Source organism: Aedes albopictus, chromosome 3 (genome assembly GCF_035046485.1).
Source record: "Aedes albopictus strain Foshan chromosome 3, AalbF5, whole genome shotgun sequence".
NCBI lineage: Eukaryota > Metazoa > Arthropoda > Insecta > Diptera > Culicidae > Aedes > Aedes albopictus.
In genome coordinates, this window is record NC_085138.1 from 100,720,900 (window position 1) to 100,743,536 (window position 22,637).

Below are 22,637 nucleotides of genomic sequence, written 5' to 3' on the forward strand. Positions count from 1 at the left end.
CCCCCCCCCCCCCCTTCTGCGAGACAGCCGTGTAGTTGCCGGCTAAGAATAGGGCTAAGTTTGAGTTCATTATTTGTTGATATTTTTAGCAAATTCCAATCATAAAAGAAAACATGCATGGGTTTCACAAGATTACAATATCGTTGGCTAGCATGGTGCGGCCGTCGGTCGGGTGGGCGCCTTGTTGAGCAGAAGTTGCGGACTGACTGAGGCTTCGGTCAAACAGCGATGACGAAAAGGGGTTCTCACATACCTTGATGAGCGACTCGCCGGTCGCTGGTGATGGTGGTAAGGGGCTGTCCATAAACCACGTGGTCATTTTTTTGGGACTTTTCAACCCCCCCTCCCCCCCCCCCCCTCCCGCGTGGTCATCAGTACATACAAAAATTTTTTTTTGGCCATACAAAATGGTCATTGGCCGAACCCCCCCTAATGACCACGTGGTTTATGGACAGCCCCTAAGGGTCCTCGGGCTTGAGCGCCGGTCAGCTACCGGACAGGGCGTGCGTGGGCGGGTGGTGGAGGAGAGTGGGGTCGGCTACCGTCGTGGTGGTGGACGTGGTCGGGGAATAGTTTGTCGTGGTGGTGGATTCGTTCCCGGTGTCTTCCTGGTGTACGTAATCTTCATCGATCGTGATGACGTGATCGACAAGGTATCGTCATCCACATCGGATGATCGATCGACGAGAAGCGGGATCGTTTGGTGACGTACAATCGAAGCGAACTTGAGCGGACACTAGATTCTTCACCTAGTAGACGGCGACGAGCTAGTAGCGCTGCTTACTTTTTAGTAGCGTGCGTATGAAGCGACCATGCCTAGGCGAGTTCACCCTGGAAATGGGCTTACTGGTGGACTGAAGCAATGACAGAGCTGCACCTCGCCTGCCTACGGGCCAGGTAGTGGATGCTGCGAGCATAATATGAGGAAGAGCGAAACAAACGGCGGGTGGTGTCCTTCGCTGCCATGGTCGCGCTTGAGACCGAGATAAGATGTAAGGGGATCGACTGTGATTGGTATTATGCAAGCGGGGATTTTCGGCTTCCAGTCTCTATGTAATCATAAACGGATATTGGTTCAACACCTGACGTTTCGGTCACATATATTGTGCCTTTTTCAAAGGATCTGCAAATTGGACAGGTTTTAACATAGGTTTTAAGCATAATTCTACATAATCTTACAGATACAATCCCTCCGTTTACTCGTGAGGTTATGTATGTTTTAAACATAGTCGCACGTCTTCACTTCACTATAACGAGAAAACTGAATTATTCGGGTACCAGTTTCCGAAAGAGGTATCTAAACACCCACGTGGTTGAGTTCGTTGGTTGGCGCACTTTTTCAAATCGATCAGTATCGATCTGTTTTACCTCCTACGACGGATCATGAGATGGCAAGACTGAGAGAGAAAACAGCGCTACTAGATCACTGTATCACCAACAACCACAATTTTCTATTAGATATGGTAGAAGTATTAGACTCAAGCAACAAAAAACAGAATTTAGCCATATTAGAGTCATGCCACATCTTGAACACACCAAACACTGTTAACAAACGAACTGACACCGAAAACCTGAGCGGCACGTACGCAGGGGCAGGGGCGTACAATTTCGTTTCAATGATACACTTTCATGCAACATTTGAATGAGTCACTTCAAGTGTTTCATACATTTTTCTAATGACTCGGTCGTTAAAAAAAACTTTTCCACTCATCGTAGCACTCGGTAGTCTCCCACCCGGTCGCATTGCTTGTGCTTCACCCGTCAGAGCATTAGTGTCTCACTGGTGCGCGCTAGTCTCTCAATGGTTACGGGCGCCGGTTAATTGGATTTAAGTGGTCGAATTTGTTATCCTCTTTCATAAAACATAATTATCATTCTATTGGCGTGCACCACTATTTAAAAATGTGGTTTAAATAGTGTTTTTAGCATGTTGAAGTATTTCAATGACTCATAAATGAAACGAAAATCCAAGTGTATCATCCCATGTTTCATACGCACTTGTTTCTGTAGCAGCAACGAACGAGTGTGTTGCTGGGTGAGAGATGAAGCATCACAGCAGTCCGTTCGCATGGGAAACGATTTGCTACAGTCGTCGTACGTCATGTTTTCCTTTCGAAATTGCACGACCCTGCGCAGGGGTATTACACACAGTCAAAACGACACAGCACACAACACATAGAAGAACAGAGGAATAGGCGCACAATAGCGATCATCACTATAACGAGAAACAGACAGAATCGAAATCTGGCGCGAAAGTGACGCCGCCGGCAAGAGGTAGATCGTAGGAGGTAAAACAGATCGATACTGATCGATTTGAAAAAGTGCGCCAACCAACGAACTCAACCACGTGGGTGTTTAGATACCTCTTTCGGAAACTGGTACCCGAATAATTCAGTTTTCTCGTTATAGTGAAGTGAAGACGTGCGACTATGTTTAAAACATACATAACCTCACGAGTAAACGGAGGGATTGTATCTGTAAGATTATGTAGAATTATGCTTAAAACCTATGTTAAAACCTGTCCAATTTGCAGATCCTTTGAAAAAGGCACAATATATGTGACCGAAACGTCAGGTGTTGAACCAATATCCGTTTATGATTACATAGAGACTGGAAGCCGAAAATCCCCGCTTGCATAAGACCGAGATAAGGTCAAATATAAAGGCCTCCTTTGAGGGTCTCTGTCGAAGTGCCAATTAAAATCCGTGTAGTGATGGATCGTGATGGCCAAGACGAGAGGTGTAATGGCCACTTAATAGCAATCTCCAGAGATGTTGGAAGGGATCATCGAGGGGCTTATTTTAGCGTCATGATCCTAGTCCTGGCCTCCTTTCGTAGAACAGGCGACTAAGTTGACGGCGATGAGAAGAGGGTCACCGAAGTTGAACGTGCGTAGATAGCAAAGTCCCTTTGATCCGGACGGAGTTCCGAACCTAGCCTTCAAAGTAGGCTCCCGAGATGTTCAGGTATGCTATGCAGTACCGCTTGGACGAGAGAGTTTCTCCAGAAGTATGGAAGCGGCAGAGCCTGATTCTATTGCCAAAGGCGGAGAAACCAACCGGAGACCCGTCCGTCGGCATATGGACCAATATTTGATTGACATGGCGGGGAAGGTGCTCGAAAAGATCATCCTCACTAGAATGATGAGGCACACCGAGGGTGAAAATGGTGTCTCGAGTAGCCAGTACGGCTTATGCCATAAAAGTTCAGCCTATTGGATTCAGTGGCTTAATTTCCCCAACAGGGGAGGAAAAAAAAGCCAGTATGGCTTCCGGAAGGGGAGGTCGACAGTAGACGCTATATTGTCGGTTACAAAAACCGCCGGGAAAGCACTCGAGCGTAAGAGAAGGAGGATTATTTTGCAGTAGTGACTGTGGATCTAAGGAACGCGTTTAACAGCGCCAATTGGTCAGCTATTGCCGATGCGCTCCTGTATCTGGTCCATTTTTATTAACGTCACTTTAAACTATAAAGTTCATTCGTTCCTGCATCTGGGGATACCCAGGTACCTGTATAAGATTCTCGGAAGTTACTTCCAGGATCGAGTACTAGTTTACGACAAGGAGGTGAGTCGGAAGTGCTTTCCATAACCTCAGGAGGAGTCCCGCAAGGATCCATCATGGGTCCGGTGTTATGGAATGTCATGTACGACGAGGTGTTGAGTTTGAGTTCCCGATGGAAGTGGAGATCGTTGGCTTTGTTGACGATTTTTTGCTGGCTACTACCCACTCGATCGCGATTGTGAAAAGTGGATGAGATCCAGGAAACTGAAATTGGCTCACCACAAAAATTAAGTGAGCAGCCGAAAGTCGGAGTAGCAAGCGGTGTCAGCATAGACTAATTTCAAGACCTCGATGTACCAAAGAAAACCATTAAATTTTCGGTGTCCAGTCCGGTATCCAATAAATATTCTTAATCGTGTATTTTTTTCCGTGTAAATAGTCTTTTGTGTAAATTTTATTTAGCGTGTTACACTGATCTGACAGCTCTGACAGTAAGGAACTAAAAATAAATTACGTAAAGTGGGTACGGAAGATTGTTCACAATCTGCGAAATTGACTGCGGAAGAAAATGCGACCATGACGCCGCTGGTGTCAGTGTAGGCGAATACATTATCACTTCGAAACGCTTCGTCAAAAACTTAGGTGTGATAATCGACGATAAGCATAATCTTTCATGGATATAAAAAAAATCAAATTGTTAGAGGCATTGGACCATCCTGGGCTATTTGACAAATTTTGAGGCTGACAGTCAGCTTTCTACAGAAAAGTAATTTTAAAAAATCAAATGGTAATATTTTTAGAAAATTGAAAATTTGAGACATCCACCATAGTTTCACATCGAATATTTCTCTCAGTTTTTTTGCTAAAAGTTGTTGCCGTTGAGAAACGCTAACTTTTTTTTATTTGAGAATAAATGGTTATTTGTTTAGAATTTGTTTCTACTAGGTAAAAATGTAAGTAAATTGTTAATTTGTTATTTGTATTTTGTTAGTAAATTATATTGTATATTAGTAAATGTTAAAAAAGATAATAAAAATCAGAACAAAATTTGTTAATACAGTTTCACCCTACACTGAGCAGTCCTAACACAACACTTACTAACAAAATGAGCTGAAAGGGGAAGAGTTGCCACGAAACAATCCACGTCAAAAAGGGAAATTCAAAGAAGGTTGGGGAAAAGGAAAAAGAGACAGGCTACTGGGTCGAACAACGCAAAGAGCAAAGTCTATTCCTTTCCGATCTCTCGCGGCAAATACAGGGGATAGACAAAATGATCGGGACAGGCAAAATTTTCACTTTCCAAAAAATGTTCAACTAGCTGTAACTTTTCGAAAAATGCGTCAAATATTCTCAAATTTTTGCTGTAAGTTCTTCAGCTAGTTATGTATCAGTGGACAAAATTTGGAAAAGATCGAACAATTCTTCACAAAGTTATAAAGATTTTTGAAAAAGATAAAATTATCCGATAGCCAACTTTAAGCTGTTATATCTCCGGATTCAATGAACCGATTGCAATGAAATTTTGACCATTCATGACTTATATAATGAAGTCTAGAAAACATTTAACTTAACTTGAAATTTTTTACAAACGAACAAGTTATAGCGATTTTATTTTTTTCACTTTTTTTTAGTAAATTGGTCTATTTTTAATATGCATCCCATAACTTTTTCAATTTATTGGCGGCTATGTTGTAACTTTCCTTCAAAACTCATTTATATATAAGTAAATTAGAGGGAAACTAAATGAACTAATTTTCATCTTGAATTTTGAAACGATGTTGATGCTTTGGATAATTTGGTGTTTTATTAGAAAAATAATCTAATCGTTATTATTTTCTGCCGTGTTGAGAATATTAAGTTAAGTCAATGGTTTTTTATAGCTCATTATATAATTCATTAATGGTCAAAATTTCATTACATTCGGTTCATTGAATCCGGAGATATAACAGCTCAAAGTTGGCTACCGAATAATTTTACCTTTTTCAAAAATCTTTATAACTTCGTGAAGATTTGTCCGATTTATTCTAAATTTTGTCCACTGATACACAACTAGTTGAAGAACTTACAGTAAAAATTTGACAATATTTGATGCACTTTTCAAAAAGTTACAGCTAATTGAACATTTTTTGAAAAGTGAAAATTTTGCCTGTCCCGATCATTTTGTCTATCCCCTGTAGATTGTCTGTGGAGCGGACCTGGTGTGATGGTTAGAACACTTGACTCTCACGCCGAGGACCTGGGATCGAATCCCACTCCCGACAAACTTGCAAAATGTGAGTTCTTCCTTCGGAAGGGAAGTAAAGCGTGGGTCCCGAGATGAACTAGCCTAGGGCTAAAAATCTCGTTAATACAGAAACAAAAAAAAAAAAATAGATTGTCGACAAGCCAAATAGCTGGTGAAATTAAATTAACCGTTGGTGCTGAAATCGGAAGTCACCGAAACCAAAAAGTTAAGTTCCAGTGTGCTCTTTGTGATTTTGAATCAGGTATGAGCAAACCAGTCCTTATTTGGTTGAGACCTTTACGATCTGCCCAGTAGCCCAGTTAATATCCCGCCTATAACCCCACTTTCTAAGGACCCTTTGTAATAGGCCTATTCAGTCTGATAGTGGCCGCCCGAGGCACGTGACTACCTGTGAGGCATCCCGTCCGCAGCTTAGCTTAGCTCATGAACAAAATCTCATTTAAATTGAAAAATATCGTGTTAAAAATGGATTTCACGCTGGAAATGCTCCATAGACACCGTTAGTGGCTAACGCTGTTTTGCAAATAACTTTTTGTATTTTAACACTCCGATTAATTCTAAATACCATTACTTTAGGTGACAACAGCATGGATTTTTTCCTAATCAGCAATCACACGTGGCGGTACGAATTTCTTTTCCTTCTGAACCGGTGCCAGCTCCGGAAAATTGAAAATGGTAATCACGGGAGCGGAAATGCAAATGCGTCTGCAGGTCACCCCTAATGGTGTCTCGCCATTTCTTTCTTTTTGGCCACAGCTCTCCTATAGCTGCTGCAGGCTGCAGCCAGTAGGTACACATAGCGAAATTCAAGTTTCACCATGGACCATCAAGCGTTAACCTTCTGTGTTGAAATGGCACACCGACCGACCGCACACGACCGGCAAATGTTTATCCACCGTAGATGAGCTGCAAACAGAAAACGGATGACGGCGGTGCTGTGTAAGACGGAATTGCAGGAAGGAGATTTTTTTTTGTATTCAAGCGTTTGGGAAGATTGCATAATCCCCAAAATCAAAACGTTTACTCAGCATTGAGGAATTATTTATAGATTATGTTCGGATTTAAGGTTGTTCCTGAAGTTTCTCCGAAATTTGCTACAAATTTATAATAAATCATGATTTTTATCAAATACTCCAGAAGGGTCTGGGCATGTTCTAGCTTTTAACATCTAAGATTTTTTTTACATTTTTAATCTCCCTTTTAGGCTGTCGTCTTCCACATGCAAAAGCACTTTCCTGCACGGAAAAATAGTGTCTCCATTTCTTCTCCGGTGCTTCCTTCTTCGCCGCCGGTGCAATGTTCGCCAAATTAAACACATTAAATATCTTGAACAAACAGCAGCAACGGCGGCGCGGCGAGCCAGCGAACCAGAATCACCAGAATCGTGCATTTGCGTTACTACATGGCAAAGAATGGTTTTTACCTTCGCGTTTTCCCATACCGTACCGTACGAAATGCAATGGAAGGCAATAGTGCTGAACGCTATTCTCCTTAGCTCTGATGGGTATTATCTTACAATCGCTCGCTGGTTGGCGAGTCTATTCGTGGAAGTGAGAGGAATCCAAGAAAGCACTATAGGTTGCACAAGCAAAACCACTTTCTATTTTGGGGATGACGTTTTCTGTGGTAATACATATAGGAAAGAGAAAGAGTCCCTTGGGTGGTTGAGAGTTATTGTGATTGCATTTGCATCGCCTGTCTAGAACCTACCTGGTATAATTTTGTATTGTTATATTTGATATGTTGATATTGTTAATAGGCCTAATCAGAAGACGTTTAAAATCAACTGATTTTGCAGGCCTTTGACAGTTCTTCTATGAAAAGGACAGTTCAGCGTTTGCCCGTAGACAAGCCCGGCGCAGGTTCGTAATAGCTAGAATCCACCTTGGACTCCCTAGTAAGTTTCGCTCACGGCGGAGCGCCTTCCTGAATACATCGTCGCTGAAGTATAATGTCTTCGATATACGAGGGCTTTGCAATCCTTCCTCGCAAATTTATCTGCGTTTACCACCTAAGGGCGGGTACTTTGGACCTCCCGCTTTATGTTTGCTATTCTCGGATTTCCCGGACAAAACGTGGACTTGGGAGGCTTAGTGCAGCATTGTGCATTATGACTTACTTCTCCACATCGCTTGCATAGTTCACCAGTGCCATGACAAGCTCTTCCGTGTCCGTAATCTCGTCCAGGTTCTTCAGCGGTGAGAGCCTTCATCTCAATAACCTTACCAATTATCTCTTACGCCAGACACATGTAGGCTGTGTGCTTTCACGTTTTGTCCCTCCAGAGCTCGTGAATCATTTTACTGGTAAGAGTACGTTGAATACTACCACAGAGAACAGACGTCCAAGTCCAGTTCCGAAACTGTGTAAGGAATTTAACGGCCATTTGAAATCGGCAACACAAGTGGCAATAGCGTGGCGCTGCAATCGGGTAATTTTCCATACTAATTTAATTCACCACTTGAAATGTTTCAATTCACCACTGTTTGTGGCAATATGGTGTTTGGTGGCATTAGTGTTGTCATCGTGTATTGGTTTGCAACCTTACTCAAGTAAAGATTCAAATCCTTACACAACTTTCCGAATGAAATTTGTTCTGGCCTGGATGTCTGTTCTCTGTGATACTACCTACGTTGCCTCCAGAATCCACGAGCTTGGCATCGCTCCTCACCGTCATCAAGAGCTCTGAGTACTCAGACTCGACTATTTTGATAACGAAGGCCCCACCCTTTTCACGCTTTGAAGCTTCCCTCCAACTTCTCATTCATTGGCTTAGAGTCCCTAAGCTTTTGCTCCTCTTTCTGGATTTGCTATCCACCAGAGTCCAAGGGTCATGCTCGCCCTGGCCCTCCCTGATCTACATGTACTGACTGAGGACATACGCAAGGTTGCAACCAATTGCTCCGTTCAAACCGAAGAGGCCGTCTCACAAGTCACAGCTTTCTGGGACACCTTTTTTTTTATAGAATAAGGACATCTGATACTCAAGAGGTAGGTCATCGGATTATGTACCGGCGAGTGGTATGGTTTCACACATCAACGTCGCGTTCCCAGCAAAGAAGCTGTCCGTTTGAGTGGACCGCTCTTCTCTGCGAACATCGGCCATCCCGAGCAGGAGAAAATAGCTGAAGAATAACTAACTCAGGTATGGAAAATCGAATACCTACAACCTGAATGAGGTATTAACAGCGGCGTCATGGTCGCGATTTTTTTCGCCGTCAAGTTTGCAGGTTGTGAACAATCATCGGTACCCACTTTACGTAATTTATGTTTAGTCCCTTACTGTCAGAGCTGTCAGATCGGTGTAACACGCTAAATATAATTTACACAAAAGGCAATTTACACGGAAAAAATACACGGTAATGAATATTTATTGGATACCGGACAGGACACAGAAAATTTAATGGTTTTCTGTGGTACATCGAGGTCTTGAAATTAGTCTATGGTATTAAGGCTTCTTACGGCATCATCAGCATCGGCAGCCATGTTGGATATACGGCTCGAAATTTCAAAGTGATGATTTTCTGCAACCAAAGCGAATATTCGTATGAAAAAGTATCACTCTATAAGCTCACTCGCAGTGATTACGATGATACTTTTTCTGCTGTGTTGCTGCAGAATTGATAGTTTTTTATCACTTCAAAAACGCGAGGCAAACAATCATTGAAAAGCAAAAAGTCAATGATTCGTTTGAAAGCTTCGTGATGCATTATGACACCTTAAGTAGCCCAGCATAAGAGGCAAAATACCTAAAATCATAACTGGTGTGTATACTGTGAATAACGCGTGAATAATGATATCAGGTATGGCAATACCTAAATAATAATCGGTGGTTTTTCCATACATAACGAAATGTTGTTGAAAAGAGAAAATATAGAGGTACTCTTTACAATTATAAACAGTTTGGTCGGCCATATTGATTTCGGCCGCCATCTTGAATTTATATACCAAAACATGTTTTTCAACATGTTGGCAACCACTGATTTTCTAATTTCTTGCGTCAATCGAAAGCTGGGACATTTTTACACAACATATCAAAAAATTAGAGATGTATCTTTTTCCTATCAAAAGTTATCAGCCCTTTTGCGAATCATGCCGCTTTTGCGCACTGGTCCAGGTGCCGATTGTTTACATAAATGAAGCGTAATTTCACAGTGTTTACAAACATTTATTTAAAATCTGAATCCACTAATGAAAAGTTGAAAGGTTTAGATTTTCAAAACACTAAAAAAGTTTGAAAAGTAATGCCCACATCGTTGAGAAACAGTTAAAAATGAGAACGAATGTCCGATTTGCCCTCATTTTGCTGCAGGTGCCTCTGTGTATACAAGCAGGCGCCAACTTTGATGCTGTTGCGTGTCGTTGTCGGTGCGCGTGGAAATGTATGGAGAAAACGTGTCATGATTTACAAAAGTGCTGATAACTTTTGATAGGAAAAAGATACAACTCTAATTTTTGATATGTTGTGTAAAAATGTCCCAGCTTTCGATTGACGCAAGAAATTTGAAAATCGGTGGTTGCCAACATGGTGAAAAGAATGTTTTGGTATATAAATTTAAGATGGCGGGTATATAAATTCAAGATGGCCGACCAAACTGTTTATAGCTGCAAAGAGTACCTCTATCTTTTCTCTTTTGAATAACATTTCGTTTTAAGTGGTTTCTGGCGAAACTTTCGAATTATAACGGTTTAAATGAGCCACCAATTGACCAAAATCGAGGGGTCCACCAAAATGCTTGTGGCTCTAACTAACGGGGGGTCCATCGATTTGATTAACCAAATGCATTTTCCTTACATTTTTGGGGAGGACTATCAGAAAATCGCCACCTCAAACATTTTTGAAGACATGGTGTAAATAGTGGGACGGTCTCAGCGAGAGTTTCGGTTGGTCGGTACGATCGGACCCGGTGTAACTATCACAGAGTGAACTGGGACCGGTTCCAGCGGTGTGTTGACGACGGCATCGACTACCAGGTGCGGCCAGAGACTCCTGATGACGTGGACCAACAGCTGCACTCCATTGAGGCGGCAATCTCCCAGGCCCGGGAGCAATGTGTTCCTGAATCGACACTGGTAAGCAACACTTTGACCATAGATAGGCTCCCTAAAGACCTCATAAGACTCCGTAACACCACTCGCAGGCAGTACCAGCGTACTGGTCTGCCTGATTTAAAAACCCAGGTCAACCGTATGACCAAGATAATTCAGTCCAGAATGGTGGACCTCAGAAACAAAGACTCTTCTTCCAAGATCCACGCTCTTCCAGACCGTGCCAGACCATTCTGGAAAATTACAAAAATCCTGAAAACTAAGCCAAGGCCCATCCCACCGCTGATTCCCCTTGACAACAATAATCCAGTCGATCGCTTGGTAACCCCTGATGAGAAGGCTGCTGAAATAGGTCGGCATTTCGTCAGTTCCCACAACCTTGGTCTTGACATAGTCAGTCCGCATGAAGCAGCTGTAACTGAGCATGCAAACAACCTACATCTGATCCCCAACGACTTTTCGGAGGAGCTGGAGATCACAGCTGACGAATTGTCGGCCTATATCAAATCATCTAAAAATATGAAGGCCCCAGGTTTCGACAACATCATGAACTTGGAACTCAAACATTTGAGTCTCCAGATCTACCAACATCTGGCACTGATTTTCAATCAGTGTCTCCGCCTAAGCTACTTCCCATCATCTTGGAAGCTAGCAAAGGTGATCCCCATCCAGAAACCTGGGAAGGATCCTTCCTCGCCAAAAAGCTATCGCCCCATCAGCCTTCTCTCAGGGTTATCAAAACTTTTCGAAAAAGCTATTTACAGTCGGCTCCTAACATCTGCCGAACAAAACAACATCTTGCTCGAAGAACAGTTTGGTTTTCGGCGTGGTCGATCAACCGTTCACCAGCTGTCTCGAGTCACCAACGTCCTCAAACGGAACAAGTCGTTAGCTAAATCTTCTGCCATGGTACTATTAGACGTTGAGAAAGCATTTGACAACGTCTGGCACGATGGCCTGGTGTACAAGCTGCAAAGGTACAATCTTCCCAGCTTCCTTGTCAAAATCATCAAAAACTACCTGTCGAACAGAGCATTTCAGGTCTCAATCAATGGAGTCAACTCTAATGCCCAGAACATCCCTGCCGGTGTCCCTCAAGGCAGCATATTGGGCCCACTGCTGTTCAATTTGTTCACATCTGACATGCCTCCACTACCAGAACGCGGAACTCTATCGCTGTTCGCCGATGACACGTCCGTCATATACAGTGGCAGGGTCACTCGAACGCTGACAGCCAAACTCCAACGAGGCCTGAATGCTCTAACAGGCTACCTAACTAGCTGGAAGATATGTGTCAATGCGGCGAAGACCCAGGTCATCCTCTTCCCATACTCAAAATCCCCACGACTTGTTCCGGCTGAGGACTGTAAAATCATGCTCAATGGATCAGCGGTGGAATGGTCCGATTCGGCCGACTACCTTGGCTTAACACTAGACAGCAAGATGATCTTCAGCCAGCAGATCGACAAAACTGTAACAAAATGCAACATCCTCCTGAGACTGTTGTACCCATTGATCAACCGCAAGTCGACTCTGTCCCTGAAGAACAAACTTGCTGTCTATAAGCAAATCATCCTTCCTGTAATTGAGTATGGCATGCCGGTCTGGAAGAGCTGTGCAAAAACCCATCATCTTAAACTACAAAGGGTCCAAAATAAGTTCCTCAGAATGATCATGAATACCCCAACTCGGACCCGAACATCTGAGGTCCACCGTCTGGCTGAAGTCAAACCCCTCAACGACCGATTTAGTGAGTCTATCGAACGGTTCAAAGTCCGTTGCCGCCTGTCAGATCAATAGGCTATCCGGGAGCTATTCCCCCACCCCTAGGTTATCAAATTTGTAGTTAACTGTAGTTAGGTAGGATTTTGAAATTAACAAATTAAAAACACCAATGCTCTAAAGAGCTGTCATGTAAATTAGATTCTAATCAAAATTCCAAACTAAAACAAAACTAAAACAACAGATTAAAACTAAAGATGAAGTATCTACGAATAAAAACACTTGATATGTAAAAACAATGTAACAAAACAAAAATTGAAAATAAAGAATGATTTTAAGTAAGTAAGTAAAGCGAGAGTTACCCATCAATCAACTCAGTACGACGAATGACTCTATGTGTGTATGTATGTATGTATGTCTGTGCGCGAAAAAAGTTCACTCATTTTTAAGGCACCGCTGGTCACGATTTTACGGATTATAGTTCCAATCGAACCGGAACTTTACCGCATTGTTTGCTATTAAAAATGGTCCGGATCGACCAACACGTTCCGGAGTTATGGCCATTTCGGTGATCCGGACCAGCACTGGTAAAACTAGCCGTAAATAAAACTGAACCAAGCCCTATCATGCGACACATCGAACTACGATTGTTGTAACCTTTATCATGGTTGACGAATTTTGTGCGGAAATCAATACCGGAGACTAGAAATTCCACGATGTCGGCCCAAAATTCAAGATGACAGCCTAATATTTAAGATGGCGGCTCAAAATTCAAGATGAAGTCTGTTTGATGGAGTTTTAAGCTCTAAAACCATGCAATATGGGTATATTTGGTATGGAAAAGAAGTCTGAACTCGCAAAATGGCAACCAGAATATCGAAGATGGCGTTCTAAAATCCAATATGGTGGCTCAAAATTCAAGATGGCAACTGTTTAATAGTTTTTAGACTCCGAAACCAAGCAATAAGGTATTTGGTATGGGAAAGAATGCCGGACTTCAAAAATTGCGACCATAATACACAATATGGTGAACAAAAATCTATAATGGCGGCTCAATATTCAAGATGGCGACTGTTTAATTGAGTTTTAGGCGCAAAAACCACGCAATATAGGTATATTTGGTATGGGGAAGAAGTCCAGACTACAAAAATAGCGACCAGAATATACAAGATGGGATTGCCGGGGGCCGTGGCGCAGTGGTCACACGTTCGCTTCATAAGCGGATGGTCATGTGTTCGGTCCCAGCCCCGGCACTTGCAATTTTTCGTCAGTTGGCTCTCCCCCCCGAGAGCAGCTGACACCTGACCCTCTTCTGAGCTTAACTATTACTCTATGGGCCTGTCCATAAACTACGTAGACTCTTAGCGGGCAACTAAGGGGGGTTTGGCCAAAGTCTACGCTCCATACAAATTTCGTAAAATTGGTATAAACGTAAATGTACGAGGGGGGAGGATGCCCAAGTAACACAATTTGTTATAATACTGTATATAATACATGTTTCATACAAACGTCCATGTTTTGTTTCAAATATGGGAAACGTATTTTCATACACTTATATAACCGAAAAAGCGCAAAAAATGGCGGCTTATAAAACATCTTTGATGTTACTGAAGATGTTTTTCAATACATTCTTATAACATAAAATTATGTATCGAATATGTTCTCAGCAACATCATAACAACTTACTTATTGCCGGCACGAAATTATCATTTGTCAGCTACGCACAGCAAATAAATATGGCATCTTTTATAAATGCAGTATTTAGTGATGGCTCAAAATAATTTTCAGGCCTTACATTTCGTTTGTAATTTACCATCTCGATGTTTGGGCACTATGACTTAATTTCATGTGCCGTTCAAAATTTATGGTGAAATAAGCACTTTGCCTCCTCATAAATTCGTTCGCTTTCCATCGGATTGGAAATAAGAAGGGAAGCTTTTTGAAATCTCTGTGGTTTGTAAGAGATGTTCAAACAAATTTTCAGACATACAACATGGTGGCTTCTTGACAAAGTACCGTCAGAATGTTTTGGGATGTTATTTTTAATTATGATGTATTAATAATGGTCTTTTAGACTGCAGAATTTGTCTTCGTTATCAAAAAGGAAATTATATTATTTCATTACATATATAAACTGCTCCGGATGGATAATTATTGGCAGAACCATCAGTAGATGGACAAGCGGCTATATATAAAAATGGTAGTGTGAAACTTTTTAGCAGGCACTGTAATTGGTCTGGCCTGATATATGGAAGAATCCAACATTTCAGAAATACGTTCAAATTACGACTGTTATACATCTCAATAACATGTTTATCGAATATCAGTTGAATCGAATGAAATACATTGAAAAAACATCATAGCAACGTATTTTGAACATCTATTTCCCAATAGAATACGACGATGTCATTTTTGGTTTTGCATGACCTATTTTGAACATAGGTATAACAATAACAAAAGTGGAGTGCGTTTGCTAGAACGAATACTAATTAATTGTTCGCGGGATCAAAAATAGTGTAACAACTGTGCTCGTAAGTGAGATTTCGCCGCCACGTAAGTACCCCAGTGATTTTAAGGTGACGGGAGGCCTGCCGTTTATATAAAGTTGAATGGTGGCGCCCATTTTTTGAGCCATGGTGACAGTTGTCTGCTTGGTGGTCTGCGCCAAGTTTTCTAGAGGCTAGTAACATACCCATTTGTTACCCCGTTTAGCATACTTGTAGCGGGATCAAACCACAAAGCATAAAATTAAAGTTGCTATCGTATTTGGATTGCCTTGTATTTTTAAGTGAAAGAGATGCTTATTAAATAATGATCAAGTTAGTGAGAAGAGATAGCAAACTGATAATGTTCTACATTAACGTATTTAATACGTAAAACCAACGTTTTAATAACATGTTTGAGCTCAAAGGTTATAACTATGTGCTGCTGATGTTATACATATCATCTTCAATTGAAGGAAGACGATGACACAAATATCTTGTTGAACCAACGTTAAATTTACGTTATTTTAATTTGTAGTGAGGATGATAAAATTTTTCAGTAACTTGTTATTTCCAAACACAGTTAAAACATGATTTCAACATAATATGTGTACAAATACGATTATAGTACTATACTACAACGTCTTTTTTTAAGTTTATTCTCAAAGATGTTTTCTGTGTTACTTGGGTGGCTTTTGAGTTGGACAAAGCAAACAGCAACCAGTTTAAAATAATGGGTATAATTGAATTATAGAATACATTTAGGTGTTGCACAAAAAGTGTAAGTGCAGCTGTCAATCGGAATCACTCATGTAGTGCCCAAGTGGACGAAGTAGCTGTAAATAAGGTTAATTAGTTAAGAATAAAAAATAAATATACAAGATGGCGGTCTTAAATTCAGGATGGCGGCTCCTAATTCAAGACGGCGGCTAATTATTGGTGTTTTGAGCTCTAAAACCATGGAATATGGGTATATTTGGTATGGGAAAGATGACAAATTCAAAATGGCGGTTGTTCTATGGAGTTTTAGGCCTTAAAACCATGCAATATGGGTATTGGGTATATACAATATGGAGAATATGTGCGGAGTCCAAAAATGGTGGCCAGACTATTTATAATGACTATCTGAATTCTAAGATAGCGTCCCAAAACTCAAGATGGCGACTATTCAATTGTGTTTTGGACTAATAAATCATTCAATGGGATTTGGTATAGGGAGGATTCCCGGAGTCCAAATATAGCATCCAAAATAATCAAGATGGCGGTCTAATATCCAAGATGACGGCTGTTTAATGGAATTTTAGGTTCTAAATCCATTCAATATGGGTGCATATAACTGAAATGAGGAAGAAGTCTGGATTTTGGAGTCCAAAATAGCAATCAGAATTTTCAAGATGGCGGTCTTAAATTCAGAATGAGGGCTCAAATGCAAGATTGCAGCTTTCTTTTAGGAGTTTATGGCTCAAAAATCAAAAGTCCGATAAACGATACGGTCTCTGGTGCCATGATATAGATTTTTGTTAAACGTTTGAAAGTGCGATATTCATCAACATATCACATTAGTTTTCTTGAAATGGGTTTTTCGAAGGCACGCGATAGGCGCCATCACCGCTAGGTGGATTAATTTGTTTTTTTTTCTTAATCATGAGGGATAATCTGCTCAACAGACACCTGAACAGGGAGGTCCAGGTAGTGTGGGATTAAGGACCGTCTTTCACAGAAAAAAAGATAACCAGAACTACTCTTTAATCGACCCAGTAAATAGCATTCCTATGATCGCCAAACCTTTCGTCTCTCCGGAACCACCGAGAAGACATTGCTACAGAGAGGGGCTAGTGCACATCGCACCCTCAAGGTTGGCTGCGTAGCCTGCAGCAACGAACATCGATGTATCACTTTGGAGAGTCCATCACGGTAGCATGCTGGCACTGAGCCAGATTCCCGAGTGGTCCATACCACTCGCTTTGTCCTCGGAAGGCGGCAGGGTCAACCCCGCCCACGCCCAACTGTTTTGCATACATCAAGAACTGATATCGCATGCACAGCGATTTGACCATCCCGCAAGTAAGGGCCTATCTAGCGCACAGAAGGACGTGGCGACATAGGGCTTTCACCTGCTCTGACCTTGCCAGGGACCACTTTCCAAGCGTGGGCTCGGATTTAACCCAGAAGACCGACGCCACGACAGCATCGCTACCTGGATGTTCTCTATGACCTACGTAGCCGACTCCGAACCCTTGGACAACCTCTCGTAAAGCATCTGCGCTAGCCTTTCTCCGAGTCCACACGCCCCCTCCTCTGTAGCTCCCAGATGATATGGGTGATAGCTGTTGAAACGGCGTTCCAGCCAAACTCATCCCTACACATCCTCTGGACAAGATTGTCCGGAGTTGTGTCCTCTTCGCATGTGGCAAGCATGCGGTCACGCATTGTGCGAAAACGCGGGCACACGAACAAAACGTGTTCCACCGTTTCCTCTAAACCATTGACCACTGGGCATCCGGGAGAATCCGCATGCCCGAAACGGTGTAGATACAGTCACTCAAAATTGTGACGTGCTGGAACAAATCTGAGCCCGAATTTGGATGTCAGAGATCTATAAGTTTGCTCTTGAGACAAAACAATGTTGCGCTGTGTTACAACAATAACAGCTACTAATCGCAACCTCGCTAGTGATATGCAGTGTTGGCATGATGCGTCCCTTTTCTGTGATCAAATTTAACTATCCATCACACTTAACCTTTCACGACGCGCGCCATCAAGCAACCTAAACTGCACCGCGCTCGCGCTGTATACGACGAGCGAGGTTTTTTGGTAGTGTTGTACTTTTTACAACAGCGCGCGTGCTGAAGGATTAATAAGGATCCTGTCACCATTAATAATCACAATGCAGCTCATGCTTTATTTATCCATGCCTCATGCAAAAACTTTGGTAGGTGTTAGCAAATCTTGCCTCAAGCGACAATCAACGTTCAGAGGAAAACTTACGAAATTTTATCTTATTCTTTTCGGCGTGCTCCACAAAGCCTTTTCCTTCTGCGATAGCACACTTTAGCAGAGCTTCCACGTCGCATTCCGCATAGTGGGATTGTTTCGGTGGATGGCCAAGCAATCGTTCGTGTACGCTGCTAAGCCGAAATGATTTGAATGCTGGCCGTTGCTGCTGCTGCCCAAGGTCTCTTGCCTGATCCAAGGCTCGAAATAGCGGCAAAGAGTCCACACAGTATGTATTGTCCGGAAGTTGGGCATTCAAATCCGCAAGCTCCTTTTTTAAAATGATATAATCGAATTGGTTCCCATTATGTGCCACTAAACAGGTTGGTCCTTGAAGGCGTTGGAGAAATAGTACCATCAGCTGGACTACAAGTGAATAAACAGTTAGTATCAAGTTCACCACAGAAGCACACTAAATTATACCTATGTTGCCGTCGAATTTGCTTTCGTTTTCCAGCATATCATTGTACAGCGCCGAAAATTTCGAAGCTTCATGATCAATCGTTCTCCTTGGGTTGAGGCAAAATGTCTGCTTGTGTAGGACCCGCGGAAGCTCACCGCACTTCGTTTCCTGCAGGTGCTGGGTGGAACATGCTATCAAAGCAATTTCGGTTATCTTAGGCGTCCTTGTGGGAGTGATCAAACCCGTAGTTTCCAGATCGAAGAAAACAAATGATCCGATTGGAGAAGCCATCACGATAATAATTGTTACTTATAGAGCGAAGCGTGTTGCATTACTGCAACTCTAAACGAACATATAAATCGCTTTTATCGATAAATGATTCATTAGCAGAGGGACTGATAACGACTTATCTGTATTTCACTCTTACTGAGATTCTGAAAAATCTTATTAATCCACCTAACAGTGGCGGTGGCATTACGAAAATTTCTCCAAAAACCACCTCAAAATGAAATGTTGTTGAAAAGAGGAAAGTTTTTTCTATTTTTTCAAATTGACTGTCACTTGAGTTTGGTTAAATTTACTGAAAAAATATGCATTGTATTTTATTGAAACCGTGAGTATTTTTATTTAAACAATGTTAAAAATTGGTTGCCTTCGCTTGTTTTAAAAAATCGATGAAAAATAAAAATTCAAAAAAAAAAAAAGGTTAGAAGCATTTGGCCATCCTGGGCAAGCTTTCTGTAGAAAAATGTTTAAAAAAAATCTAAGGGTAAGGTTTCTATGTAGTGTACTTCTTCAAATATCTTCAAACATCTTCGATGTTTTTTTTACTTATTCGTTTATTTGTAAGGCTTGGGCGCCACATGGGCATAACTGAGCCGAATTCTTTTGTTTTTACATTATTTCTACATTTTACAATTTATTACTGCATTAATACTATGTAAGTTTGGGAAGCCGAAGTACTCGCGGCTGTTTCGAGGTTAAGGATTGAGAAAAAAATAAAATAAAATTGGGAAGGAGGGATTGATGGGTTTGAAACTAGATTATTTGCTAACTTATACTAAAAACATTGATGGGACAAATTGTCCATATCTGTAACGGAACCATCAAGAAAGGACTTCATCGGTAGATAACGACAAAAAGAGGACAAACGGAAGGGGGCGACGACAGACAGGGGCGAACAACAAAACCAAAAGGCGGACAACGAAAACAAGGAACGTACTACATCAAATTCTGACATCAACACGTTTCAAAAACTGGAAAATCAGATTCATGTATTCCAAATCAAGTCCTGCCAACACTTCTCTAACGGGTTTCTGTTGTTTTCCTCGGACCCGGAGAATTTCATGCAGCTTAGATCTGACCTCACGATACTCATTGCATTCCCACATGACATGTTCGATATCCTGGTAAGCCACGCCACAGACACAGAGATTGCTTTCTGAGAGCCCAATACGAAAGGTACATATGTGCGTTCAACAAATAGTGGTTGGACATCAGCCGACACATTACACGAATGAAAACGCGGCCTAAATCCAGCCCTTTGAACCATGGCTTCTTCGACACCTGTGGAATAATGGAGTACAACCATCTACCCATCTCTCCATCTCTCCATTTGTGTTGCCAGCTGATCAAGGTCTGCTGATGGGCCAATGCAAAAAATTCGTCGAAGGCGATTTGACGCTCGTAAATATCGCCTTCGCTAGCGCCCACCTTAGCCAGTGAGTCCGCTTTCTCATTGCCCCGAATCGAGCAATGTGACGGGACCCAAGCTATGGTGATGGTGAATGAGCGTTTGGTCAAAGCACTCAATACTTGGCGTATTCCATTCGGGAAGTACGCTGAGTGCTTCATCGGTTTCATTGACCGGATAGCCTCCAGAGAGCTTAGACTGTCGGTAAAAATGAAGTAGTGCTCAGGTGGAAGAGTGCGAATGTGCTCTAAGGTGTAGTATATAGCCGCTAGCTCAGCAATGTATACCGAACATGGGTTTTGAAGCATGAAGGTGGCGCTATGAAATTCGTTGTAGACACCGAATCCAGTCGAATCATCGGTTTTGGAACCATCTGTGAAGAACTGTCTGGCCCCGCTAACATGCCCGAACTTACTTGCAAAAATTTAAGGAATACCTATGGAACGAAAAGATTCCGGTATACCGGTGATCTCATCCTTCATAGAGAGATCAAAATCCACAGAGGAACAGTCGAAGTCTGAGAAGTTGTCACGATTGGTGTTAACCGTAGATGGGCTTACCTCCAGCGTCATGTACCAGTAGTACACACTCATAAAACGAGTTTGAGGGTTCTGTTCGAGCAGCTTTTCAAAATTTTCTATGACCAACGGATTCACAACCTCGCATCGGATGAGGAACCGGAACGACAACTCCGCAAAGCGGTCTGTCAGAGGCTGTACAGTGTACACCAGTACCAGTACCTCTAAACTCATTGTGTGAGTCGAGTTCATGCAACCTAACGCGATCCGAAGGTAACGGTACTGAACCCGTTGAAGCTTCAGCAAGTGTGTTTTCGCCGCGGATTGAAAACAAAAACTACCGTATTCTAAAAGCGACAGAATGGTTGTTTGGTACAGCCTGATAAGATCTTCTGGGTGCGCGTTTTTTAGAAAAAACAACCATCTCAGTTTTCTCCGTAGAGAATTCGATACCCAGCTTGAGAGCCCAAGTAGACAAATTGTCCAAAGTATCCTGTAGTGGTCCTTGCAGATCAACTGTTATTGATCTCGTCACAGAAACAACACAGTCATCCGCAAGCTGTCTTAACGTGCAATTTTCCATGAGACAATCATCTATGTCTTTGACATAAAAATTGTAAAGAAGGGGGCTTAAACATGAACCCTGGGGGAGACCCATCCCGAGCAGGAATGAATAACTGACACATAACTGGAGCATACCAAAGTCAGGTATCATACCAAAACCAGGTATTGGTCGGTTGTCCAGGTATTGAAAATGACTTATTTTGGTATTTTGTAGGTATTGATAGAATACCTCAACGAGTTATTATTTTGGTTTTGAGGACTGATTAAGGTATTACTCAATTATGGAAAAATCACTATTTGTATGGAAAAATCGCCGATTATTATTTAGGTATTACCATACCTGAAGTAATTATTCGCGTGTTATGCACAGGAAACACATCAGTTATTATTTCAGGTATTTTACCTCTTATGCAGGGCTTCTTAATACCTCATTCAGGTTGTAGGTATTCGTTTTTCCATACCTGAGGTTGTTATTCTTCAGCTATTTTCTCCTGCTCGGGATGTAGTCAATTCGTGAAACTGTCAAGTCGCCATGAGCGAAACTCACCTGCTTCTAAAATAGCAAATTATACAAAAAGTTGTTCAAAATTGGTGAAAGGCCACTTCCGTGTAGTTTGTCAGAAAGAGTATCGACACAAACTGAATCAAAAGACCCCTTTATATCCAAAAACACTGAGCTCATTCCCGAGCAGAAGAGAATAACAATCGCATAACAAAATGCGTTATTTTGGCAAAATAACTGAGTAATGAAATCAGTTATTTTAATGTTATTAACATAACATATTATGTTATAAACTTGCGTGTCATAAGCGGCAAAATAACAAATATCATAACAAAAAAATGTTCCTGGAAGACCAATTAAATAACATGTTTTGCTTGTGTCAATAACAACTTAATAACAATGAATTTGGAAAATATTTCCATAACAAATTTTGATCTTCAAAAGTTATTGATAACAAACCAAAAGCAAAATTTTTTGGACCACCCTTTAGATAGAGTTATCCTATGCGAATTTTAAGGACAGACTTGTTGGAATCCTAAAATGGCCGCCACAATGGCCGACTTTGGCACCTACTCACGATTTCGAGTGCACAAATGTCTTCGTAAACAAAACAAGCGCACCTGGTCTTCCTATTTTAAGCTTATTACAAGTGAGCAAGAACAGAATAATAAAATGCACTGTGGTTTGAGGCTTGCTTCTTGAGATTTGTGAGTTTGAAGTTCTGATGAACTGTTGAAACGGGATTTTAAGACGTTTGTCCTTAGAATATGAGTCGGATTATTTCCGAGGAACTACTAATCTACCAAGTATTACAACATTCTGAGATTTTCTATGGAATGGATACGACCATATGAAACTGGATACGAAAAATGATAAAAAACAGGAAATAATTGTTGAAGTGTTCATAAAATAATAAGCTAACAAGAATAATAATTAGAATAATTAGATAATATGTACGGAA

The 22,637-nt window shown here is 41.6% G+C and overlaps 1 protein-coding gene and 1 long non-coding RNA gene across 2 annotated transcripts; both read right to left on the bottom strand.

Moving 5' to 3' along the window:
* Nucleotides 1–992: 992 nt before the first annotated feature.
* Nucleotides 993–1,587, bottom strand: LOC134291585 (uncharacterized). The gene is made up of 3 exons (XR_009999170.1): nt 1,310–1,587; nt 1,180–1,247; nt 993–1,123 (listed from the first exon to the last, which is right to left on the bottom strand). It is a non-coding gene; the product is annotated as an uncharacterized LOC134291585 (long non-coding RNA).
* A 16,309-nt stretch (nt 1,588–17,896) lies between these two features.
* LOC115258974 (three prime repair exonuclease 2-like) lies at nt 17,897–18,741 on the bottom strand. The gene is made up of 2 exons (XM_029859478.2): nt 18,420–18,741; nt 17,897–18,362 (listed from the first exon to the last, which is right to left on the bottom strand). Exons 1-2 carry the CDS (start codon nt 18,688–18,690, stop codon nt 17,968–17,970), a joined length of 666 nt encoding a protein of 221 aa, XP_029715338.1. The 5' UTR covers nt 18,691–18,741; the 3' UTR covers nt 17,897–17,967.
* Between the last annotated feature and the right edge of the window lie 3,896 nt (nt 18,742–22,637).

Coding starts and splice junctions, on each gene's coding strand:
- LOC115258974 (XM_029859478.2), bottom strand. CDS start 18,690: ATGGCTTCTCCAATCGGATCATTTGTTTTCTTCGATCTGGAAACTACG. Junction 18,363..18,419: donor CAAATTCGACGGCAACATAG/GTATAATTTAGT, acceptor ATTCACTTGTAG/TCCAGCTGATGGTACTATTT.